At 40.7% G+C, this 10,498-nt stretch overlaps 1 protein-coding gene across 2 annotated transcripts in view; it reads left to right on the forward strand.

Moving 5' to 3' along the window:
- Positions 1–8,754, forward strand: part of MBOAT1 (membrane bound O-acyltransferase domain containing 1) — a 101,700-nt gene extending 92,946 nt beyond the window's left edge. For both annotated transcript variants that reach the window (XM_012638574.1, XM_012638573.1), the window contains 2 exons: positions 1,868–2,019; positions 8,389–8,754. In XM_012638574.1, the coding sequence (XP_012494028.1) occupies positions 1,868–2,019; positions 8,389–8,515 (279 nt within the window). In that variant the 3' untranslated portion in view covers positions 8,516–8,754. The remainder of the gene's footprint in view (positions 1–1,867; positions 2,020–8,388) is intronic.
- Positions 8,755–10,498: the final 1,744 nt, after the last annotated feature.

The raw sequence follows: 10,498 nt of genomic DNA on the forward strand, positions 1-10,498 counted from the left end.
GTTTTTTGAGGAGCCATTACTTTGTCCTCGACTTTTCCTGCTATTTGTTTGTTGTAGAGCAAGATAATAAAGGGATAAAAAATGCGACTGTCCTCAAAGAAGGAGGTGAACATATATAGATGTAATTGCAATTCAGAATGCTTTCATTGTCAAATAGGGGAGGTTTGCTTTTGATTTAATTCCAATCTTTGATTCCTCATTTCAGATGTGAAGAGCTTTTAATGACAGTCGTTGAACTGCATTTTGGATGTGAATTCAGGAGCCCCAGCATAGCTATTCACTTATCCTGTGAATATTTCAGGAACCCTACTGTGCGCCAGTCAGTGTTCTAGGTGCTAGGCCACCATGGTGAACAAAACAAGAGTCCTTCCCCTGAGGAATTTCTATTTTAATTAGATGAAGGTGTATTAGAATATATATGTATGTGAACAAGGTAGATAATTTATTGCTATTCATACACTTCTAAAATTAAGTTCATATTGAATATATTTTATTATACATAGAAAACAGGGAAGATATTTTCTTTTCTCCCATTCATATACCTACTCAGATTATAAAAGAAAAAACTAAAGAACAGGTGGCCAGGACAAACTGAGAAATAAAGGTCAGAGTTTTGTTTGTTAATATATCCAGAGTATTAGCCCTTAAAATGTCTTTAGTTCTATGATCTCAACTGGCATAAAGGCTTTGGTTTCTGTAGAGCCTTTCTTTTGGATGGCTTGGAAACAGTTTTCACAAATAAGTTAGGTAGGGGATGGAAAAGAAAGGATTGATAGAACAGTGTTTTCATTTAGTCTAGAAAGAGAATGAACTAAATAGTCATAAAGTGTCTAAGGCCCCTGGAAGTTACCAAATATTTTATACCTAATGTCCAGCATTGCTCGATGGACGGACCCCTGGTCTCTATCCTGAGGAACTCAGTGGGCAGGAGAGGGTCTTTAGCTTGCCAAGCAGCCTTGGCCCCTGAAGCCTTTCCTGCTTTGGGACTGACCTGCCTATAAACTCGTCATTGTTTTCAGCTCTGCCTTTGATTCTTGCATCTGGAAATTAGGTGTCTTTCTGCAGGCAAGTCCAGTCACATGTGTCAAAAGATGTACAAATGAGTGTAGCCTTTGACCCAGCATTTTCCATTTCAAAGAATTGTCTCTTTACCTAAGTCTCAGTTTCCATACCTGTAAAATGGGAATAATGATGCTTACACAATAGGCTTGTTGAGGAAAGCAACAGAGATGATCCGTTAATGCAGGCTTGGCACACAGTAAGCACTCAATAAATGGTAGCTGCTTTCATTATTGGTAATAGTAATGTTATTTGTATTATCATTACGTAAAGGAAATAACTAGGAAACTGGGTAGAAATTTATGTACGAGGGTATGCATCATGGAATTGTTTATGATAGCAAAACAGAGGGTGGGAAAACAAGCTAATATTTTTACCTAATTATCTTAAAATTATATTGGAGATAAATATTTACTGACATGGAGAAAAGTTCATGGTCTATAACTAAATGAAAAAACAGGCTAGAAAATACACTGGTGCCATTAAGAATATAAATGTGGATACATATGAATAGAAAAGGCTTAGAAGGCTCTGTACCAAGTTTTTAAATGATCCTTTTCTTTAGGACATGTTAAAAAAGAAAAAAAATATATATATATTTTTTTTGCTTAGTGAACATTTTTCTACAGTGAACATGTATTTTTTTTAAATAAGAGAAGCCATAATGGTAGTTTTAGTTGAAAACAGAACTCAGATGCTGGTTGTTTTCTGTAGCCTGTGTTGCTGTGGTATGCTACCTGTGTGCATGGAGTAAACGTTGTTTTGTTTTTCACCCCTTCCTCCCCGCTTTTGCCTCCTGGGCTTGCAGGTAAGAAACAACTACAGGCATTACTTCCTTTCCCCAAAAGCTGTCAAAGTTGCTTATGATGTGGTCACCTGGGCTGTCACTCAGCTGGCTGTCTCTTACACGGTTGCACCCTTTGTCATGTTGGCAGTGGAACCAACCATCAGTTTATACAAGTAAGTTTCCGTTGTTCTCGGTTGCCATCTAGTAAATTTATCTGTGTTTGGCTTAGGAGGCGGTGAATTGAATCAAGCAGTCTGAGGACTTGTAAATGGGGCTTCAGTGTGAAAAATGTCCATAGCAGCCAGGTGGTTCATGCCTAAAATCTCAACAGTTAGGCAGCAGGATTGATTGAGGCCAGGAGTTTGAGGCCAACCTGGGCAAGAGAGCGAGACCCCCATCTCTACAAAGAATAAAAACATTAGCCGGGTGTGGTAGTGCGCACCTGTAGTCCTAGCTACTCAGGAGGTTGAGGCAGGAGGATCACTTGAGCCCAGGAGTTTGAGGTTGCTGTGAGCTATGATTGTTCCACTACACTTGAGCCTGGGCAACAGAGCGAGACCTTGTCTCAAAAAAAAAAAAAAAAAAAAGAAAAAGAAAAAAAGAAAAAGAAAGAAAAGGAAAGGAAAAGGAAAATGTCCACGGAAGCTTTAAGAGGAAATGACTGTCCCGGAGGCACCAGTGTACAAATACCAACACATATGAGCAAAGTGGACAGGAATCTCTTAAGCCATTCAGAACGTAATTAAGAGACGCTCATAACAACGCACTTGAAGGGATGGATCTGGATTAAAAAAGCAAGAGAGTGAATTTGCTGCCCTTGGCTCTTTTTCTTAGTGGGGAAGCTACGCTGAAGACTGTGGGGCGTCCTGAGAGTAGGACAGAGACGGGCAGGAGCTGGGGCACAGCTGGTGCAGGGATTGGCCAACCATATAGTCTGTCGAAGGGCTCCTCTGCGCTCTGAGATGGCGATTCCTTGGGTGCACGCGGGGGTTTATGCAGCTGGTTGCACATGGTGGAGGGGAATGCGAGGAATTTAGGGTGGAGGAGGCACACGCCAGAGACCACCCATGCACCGAACAAACTGCAAACCTGTAGTTTTATTATTTCACTTGTATGTTTAATTAGTTGCGTGTTGAGCACATGGTCTTGTGAATTGATTGTGTGACTTCAGGCAAGTTATTAACCTCTTTTACCTGTGTTTTCTCAACTGTAAAGTGAAGCTAAGAATAGAATCCACCCCAAAGCGTTGTTGCTAGGACCTAATGTTAGAATTGAATGAGACGAACATGCAGACGGCCTAGGCCAGTACCTGGCATAGGGTCTGTGCTCCGAAAATGCTGACTTGTGTTGTTTAAAGGGTTGCACGGGCTTTTCCAATTTGGAACATAGTAGGGTTTCAAAACATGACGTAGAAATAATGCAAACATAACTTTTTTGTAAGTTGGGGCTTCCCTGTGGTTGATGGATTGATCAGGAATGGGTGGGAGAAACTTTTACTGCTCGATACACACATCAGCATCCTCAATTCTAGTCCTGTGCTAAATACTGGTCCTCTAATACCAGGTAGGTGATAAGAAGCTGTGTTAATATAACATGAAGTTGTGCTGGTTTATACACAAATTTTTCTAGGTGAGGGGTGCCAGAGGAGTGGGAAGAAAATTATAATTTTCAGCCCAAAAAAAGCAAAAAAAAAGCCCTCGGTTCAGCTGCTCCAGAGGTAGGAGTCCTATAGGAAGAAAATGGAGTTGAGCCCTTCTCCGGCTCTCTCCTTAGATAGGCACACCCCAGGCTGGCATGCTGGCTTTCAGCTGGTTTTGCCTCCTGTGTCCTCCCAAGGGCAGTCCTGGGAGCTCCCTGCTCCTCTTTTGTTCCTGTTGTGTCAGAGCCCACAAGCCCACATGTGCCCTCTTTTGCTTTTTGTGTTTCCACCACCCCCTGCCCACTCCCCAGAAGCAGCCTTCTGACCCATTGAGCTGTCTTCCTGGGCTGTCTCAGTTGTTGTCCTGGGTGCTAATTCGTTTTTGTTAGCACTCTGGTTACAAAGTCCTCCTAGGTTTTGAGTTTTCCACTTCTAACATGATTTCCCCTTATAAGCCCTGATATTCTAAGCACACGATATTTCTGCACGTGCGTGAGACTTTCTGGGAATGGATTGATCATGTTATATTCATAGCAGAAATGCCTATATTCAGCTCAGTATCACTTAATACCTATAGTGTGCTGGGCACAGTGCTAGAAGCCGGGGATAGAATGGCAAGCAAAATAGAGAAACCATGCCTGCTCCCATGGCGGTGATAGCTTGATGGAAAAGACAGGCAATAGCTGACAAATGTAGAAATACACACCGAGTTCATACTCTGAGTGACTGGTACAGAGAGCATAGCATGTAACAGGAATCTGACTCAGCCTGGGTGTGTGTGGGGATGTCTTTTGGGAGGAAGTGGCATTTGAGCTCAGTCCCGGAGGCTGCGCAGTGGGAGTGGAGTGAGCACAGCTTGTATGCCCTGGGCGAGGCCGGGCCCCATGGGCAGTGTTCTTGACTTGGAACAGCATAGGAAAGCCCCTGTAGTATACAAAGAGGAAGCTCTGCACACTGAGGACCAGACAAATATGAATGTGGGCAGAATAAGAACCCGAGGTGGAGAGTGCTAAGCTGAGGCGAGACGGGCAGGTATCTGTATCCCTGTTTATCATATGAGAAAGTGGGGGCTCAGAGAGGGTGAGGAATTTAACAAAACTCACACAGTAACTAAGTGCTAGACCCAAGTTTCAGACTCAAGGTTCCCTTAATGGCAATATTGTAGTAGAGTTACGAAAAATTTCTTTAAGAGAAGCTATTTTGGATGCAAACTACTGCTTGGCGATGAGACTAAGTGGTGATTTGTTTGTGGTAACATGCATTTAACCAACTCCAGTATGCCAGTTTCTAAGCTTAGAGTGGGACTTAAGGGACAGAATCAAATTATCAGGTAGGTTTTCACTTTCTCTTAAAAACAATCCAGAATACTTTTTAAAAACATCTTTGCTTAGGATGATACAGAAATTAACATTTTTGTCAGTTTGGCCTATTTTACATGATTCAACCTAATGTATTATCTGCTTAGCTGGCTATATATGTAATTTAAATTCTCTGTTTAGATCTGCTCTGTCCAATAGAAGTTGGAAATGTTCTATCTGTGCCATCCGAGCTACCAGCCACCCAGCATGTGTGCGGCCATGGAGCACTTGAAATGTGGCTAGTGAGACTGAGGAACTGAATTTTCAATTTTATTTCATTGTAACTAATTTGAATTTTAATAGCCACATGTTGCTAGTGGCTATTATAGAATGATGGCACCTCAAAAACTGCTTTCAGAATCTCTTGAGAAAATCCCTGAATCTGGTGAAAGAAATGAAAATTGCATGGTGTTTTAGGGAAGGTGAATCTCATTGCATTGCAGATCTGTTCCTTGCTTAGGGCCAAACTTCAGTAACTGGCAGTGAACAACAGTTGTGTGCACACCCATTTCTCAGTACATCCTCACTGCTTAACATTTAAATTCCAGTTGCGCTTTGTTTTTAGGTGTAGTCGGTGTTCGATCTCGAGTGGCTTCAAATCTCAGCCTTAGAGTTCTCAGTCTAATTTTTTTCTTTAGGTTGTAAATGAGCCCCAAATGAACACTTAAGATATTCTATGAAATAATTTTGAAAAGCAAATGCTCATATATCTCATATATGCAAAATGTGTTTAATTAGATAGCACTTTCATAAATTCAGTGTGAAAGAATGTTAGAATGTGTGTAGAAACTTTTATAGATCGCAGACTCCTCGAGAGCAGAACGGTGGAACTGTGCCTTGTTCATCTTTGTATCTGGAGGACCTGTGTCGGTGCCTCGCATGCTCAGTAAATAAATGCCAGTTGAACTGAATTGAGTTTTTCCATAATAGGAAGATGAAATATTCCTTACAATTTTAAAGAAACATGAAATGTCAGAAGAGGTTACTAAACCTCATTTAGGGGATTTAAAATTTTTCCCTTTGATTCTCGAAGTATTTGCATTTAATTTAACACAATTGCTCCTGTGTAGGTTTGGCCATATAATAAAGATTAAAGCAAAGCCCAAGAACAAAGTATATTTTTGGCATGCAGACTTTGCAAGCTAGAGTTACCTATGACTAGGGTGTGCCTGCAAGAATCCCAGTTCATACCTGTTAAACCAGTGTGCTTATTTGGAGCCCTTTTTCAATCTCAATAATGTCTTGGTTTAGAGGGTAAATTAAATGGTCACTTGCTATGGCTGTTCGCCCCTCCGCTGGTTAAACAACCACTAATCATGTACTTGTCTTGTTTCTATTCCCCCAAAGGAGGGGGAAGTAGGCTTATGCCTTTTAGTAGATCCTGGTTTCATGCTTCGTATATCCTAAGCAGTAAATGCTTATTGAAAGAAGAAGTGCATGGAGATACGTTTGCTTCTGCCAGAGCTCTTGACTACTCAGCAGCCATTTTTAGGGAGGCATTTCTCTTGTGAAAAGGTGGAGAAGTTTAGGGCATATGAGTTATCTGATTCTAATGTGCTCGACCTTATGATCACAGAAGCTGGGGAATGATACGTAATCAATTGTGGTCTCCTCGCTTAACATTATTTTCCTTTATTCTTTAAAAAGCACTGGAGAAAGTGTTAGTTTAACCTTTCCAAATGGATCTAGAACAGTTGTGCTAATGCAAGCTTTTTCAAATTACTTGCATTTGTTGATATGCCCAGTATTTATTTGGTATCTGCATTGTGCACATTATGCCGAATACCATGCTTTTGCAATAGAAGTTCACAAACCTCAGAGACAAAACTTGTTTCTTATTAGTTTTGATGACAGTTATTTGCAGGGTTATGGACTAGCTTTTCAAAATCAGGATCCTTCTTGCTCATAAGACACAGAAGAAGAACCCCCTACACTTGAGTAGAACATTCGGGTTAAAGTTTTAGTTTTGTTGACTGAAATGTTGTGCTTAGGGAACAGAATGCAGCCATGCATCACTTAATGATGGGGATATGTTCTGAGAAATGCATCTTTAGGTGATTTTGTCATTTTTGGAACATCATAGAGTGTACTTGGACACACCTACATAGATGGTAGAGCCTACTACACTATGCTCATATGGTATAGCCTATTGCTCGTAGGTTATAAATCTGTATATCATGTTACTGCACTGAACACTGTAGGCAGTTGTAACACAATGGTATTTGTGTATTTAAACATAGAGAAGGTGCAGTAAAAATATGGTATACAGGATGAAAATGGTGCAGCTGTATAGGGCACTTACCATCGATAGAGCTTGCAGGACTGGAAGTTGCTCTGGGCGAGTCAGTGAGTGGTGAGTGAGTGTCAAGGCCTAGGACATTGCTGTACACTGCTGTAGAGACTTTATAAAGACTGTATACTTAGGCTATGCTCAATTTATTAAAAAGTTTTCTTTCTTCAATAATAAATTAACCTTAGCTTACTGTAACTTTTTTACTTTATAAACTTTCTTAACTTTCTGAGTCTTTTGTTAATAATAGCTAAAAACGAACACATTGTACAGCTGTGCTAAAATACTTTTTTATATCCTGATTCTATAAGCTTGTTTCTATTTTAAAAGTTTTTATTTTTACTCTTTTATTTTTTTGTTAAAAGCTGAGACCAAAACACACACATTAGCGCAGGCCTACACAAGGTCAGGATCAGAAATATTACCGTTTTCCACCTCCACAACTTGTCCTTCTGGAAGGTCTTCAGAGGCAATAATGCACACGAAGTTGTCGTCTCCTATGATAACAACGCCTTCTTCTGGAATACCTCCTGAAGGACCTGCCTGAGGCTGTTTTACAGTTAACGTTTTTATATATCTAAGTAGAAGAAATGCACTCTAAAATAACAAATATAATATAGTAAATACATAAACCAGTAACATGTTTGTTTGTTATTATCAAGTATTATATACTATATATAATTGTACGTGCTGTACTCTTATATGACTGGTGGCACAGTAGGTTTGTTTACACCAGCGTTACTACAAAACCATTAGTGATGCACTGCACTACAATATTACAAGGGCTATGATGTCATTAGGTGATAGGAATTTTTTAGTTCTATTATAATTTTATGGGACCCCTGTCACGTATGTGGTCCATTGTTGACCGAAATGTTCTATGGCACATGACTGTGTTAGGTTTGAATTTGGTCTTGTGAGTCCTCAGACTTTGAATTTTGGGGGTTTCTGGCTGTCATGGGGTTAATTGTCTTGGTCTGCTTATTATAATTGTCAGTGGGAAGATACCATGTCTATCCACAGAGGTGCCGGTTGGTTTGCTCTGCCCAGTTTTGAGTTTTCAGTCCGTGCCTGATCTGTTCACCCACCGAACAGAGTTATCTGTGGAGTAGATCGAGGCAAGCCCGAGTACAGACATATCCCGTACTGCCAAAAACAGCGCCTTCACTTGTCATACTGAATGTGATGTAATCAGACCATGCTTCCCATTTGCATTTTTGTTTGAAATATAATTTTTGTATGTTTTTATTCCTAGGTCCATGTACTTTTATTTACACATCGTAAGTCTCCTGATAATACTATTTCTGCCAATCAAACCACAAGTTCATACTCAAAGGCAGCCTCAGACTCTGAACTCTGTTAATAAGAAGAAAGCAGAGTGATACCTCCAAGAAGAGCTGAACAAGTAAAACTGCAGAACATTCGAAAGATGAGATGAAAAGGCCCAAGGATTCTCCAGTGACTTGGAGGCGATGTTTACATGCATCTTTTTTTTTTCTTTTTTAAAATGCAGGGAGTATTTTTATAAAGACTTTTTGTACAGAGAAATTGGCCACGTCCAGTTTATTTGTTTTAATATTTTATAGGACATTCGCGTGGCGTGGAGGCGTGTGGAGGATGTGCCCGGGCTGCAGAGACAGCCCATTCTGGGCTTGCAGGCTCCTTGCTTTTCTGGCACGACCGGCAGCCTCTCGATGCTGGGGATGCAGACATTGGCTCCGGAAGTGAGAAGGTGATTGCTGAGAAGACTCGTCATAGGTTTCTTAAATCAGAACTTACCAGACGTGGCTGTTCCTTGGGAAGCCCCAAACCCTTTGACTTGTGACGTTACTGGTTTGCAGTAGTGTCACACTACACTCAGAAGATGGAGGAGAAGGATCATGGAGGGAGGTTTTCAGGGCACTGAAAACTCTGTGAGCCAGGAGGACTAACTGTGAACACTTGAATGGACTGAAAGTCAGGCGTGCCCTCAAATGGGCTGCATTTTTTTCCCCAGGAATGTAACCTTTCCCTTTTTTTTTATTCTGAACTCTGAGCCAAGAATGAAAATCAGAAAGTCTCCTGTACCTGCATACCAGGAGGCTGAGAGAGGCTGCTGTTTCTGGATGTTTTCCATTTCACATGCGCCATCTGCTTGCCCAGGAACGGCCCCGAGAAGATGCCTAAATGTTCAAACCATTGAAGGCAACAGAATGCCTTTTAAAGAAATAGTTTTTTGTTTTTTTTTTTAAAGTAATTTAAAGTTATATGGAAGTTCAAGATGATTCTCTCTTTTCTCCCCTTCCTTCATGGAGGTGTTGACGATCATGGCCATGATGTACACATGGGCTGATTTTCATCTTTCCAGTTTCATAGTTGATTAACTTCAGCTTTGTTTTAGTTGAATCATATTGGAAAGCAGAAATTGAAAGACAGTTTTCTATCTTTGCTATGAATGTGCTATGGCTCCTCTTGGGGACTTCTATTGGGTAATATTCTATGTGGGAGAAGGAAACATGATATTAAACATTGAAAATAATAATGATAATAATAAAATACATGCTGTGTGGTGTGCCCTCAATCAAATGGCTTGGGAGGAAAAATTTATTTGACTCAGATGGTAAGAAAGTTAGTTTCTTACTGAATAAATAATACATTTCCATATAAAGAAAATGTTTCTGATGGGAAGAATTGCTTTTTGTTCGTGTCAGTGGAGACTTGACATTCAGAAGCACGTATGCGTTTGTGTGTTTGAACAAATGTGTACAAACTTAAGGTTTTAGCTGCCTGAAATTTGAGTATCACCAACATGCTTAGTTTTTACTTAGTTTTTACTATAGATGTCAGGCACTTGGATGCCTGTGTTTTGGTCTAATTTCGGTCTTCATTCCCAACTTTGCAGATAGGATGTGCTCCCATTTTACAGATGAGGGAAGTGTGAGGGTCAGAGAGACTGTCTAAGGTCACAGAGTTACTGGTAGAGCTGAGGTTTGAATCAAGGATGGTCCCCATGAAAGCCATCAGCTGCGAGTCTTTCCATGCGGTGTCCTGCTGGTGCTTCTCTTAGCGAAATGTGCAGGTGATGTGCTTGTCCCTCTAAAGCATTTATACAGCCTGGTGCTGGTACTAGAACCTGAACTCCAGTCCTTATGTGGAAGGAAGTACGGTACTTGCGATAATGGAAGTTAAGTATGTGTGGGCCACTGCAATTTAACCAAGAAATCTTGGAGCTGCCCTACTTTGCTGTCTCAGGAGGAATCTTAGATGGCAGGTAGGGGGAGGGAATGTAGGTGCTGGAACTCTATCAGAGCCTGTCTTCAACAGGAATACTTTGAGGAGCAAGACCAAGAAAAACGCACAGCTTGCACACTAGCCAAAATGGTAAT

The sequence above is a fragment of the Propithecus coquereli genome, unplaced genomic scaffold (assembly GCF_000956105.1).
Source record: "Propithecus coquereli isolate 6110/MARCELLA unplaced genomic scaffold, Pcoq_1.0 Scaffold131, whole genome shotgun sequence".
NCBI lineage: Eukaryota > Metazoa > Chordata > Mammalia > Primates > Indriidae > Propithecus > Propithecus coquereli.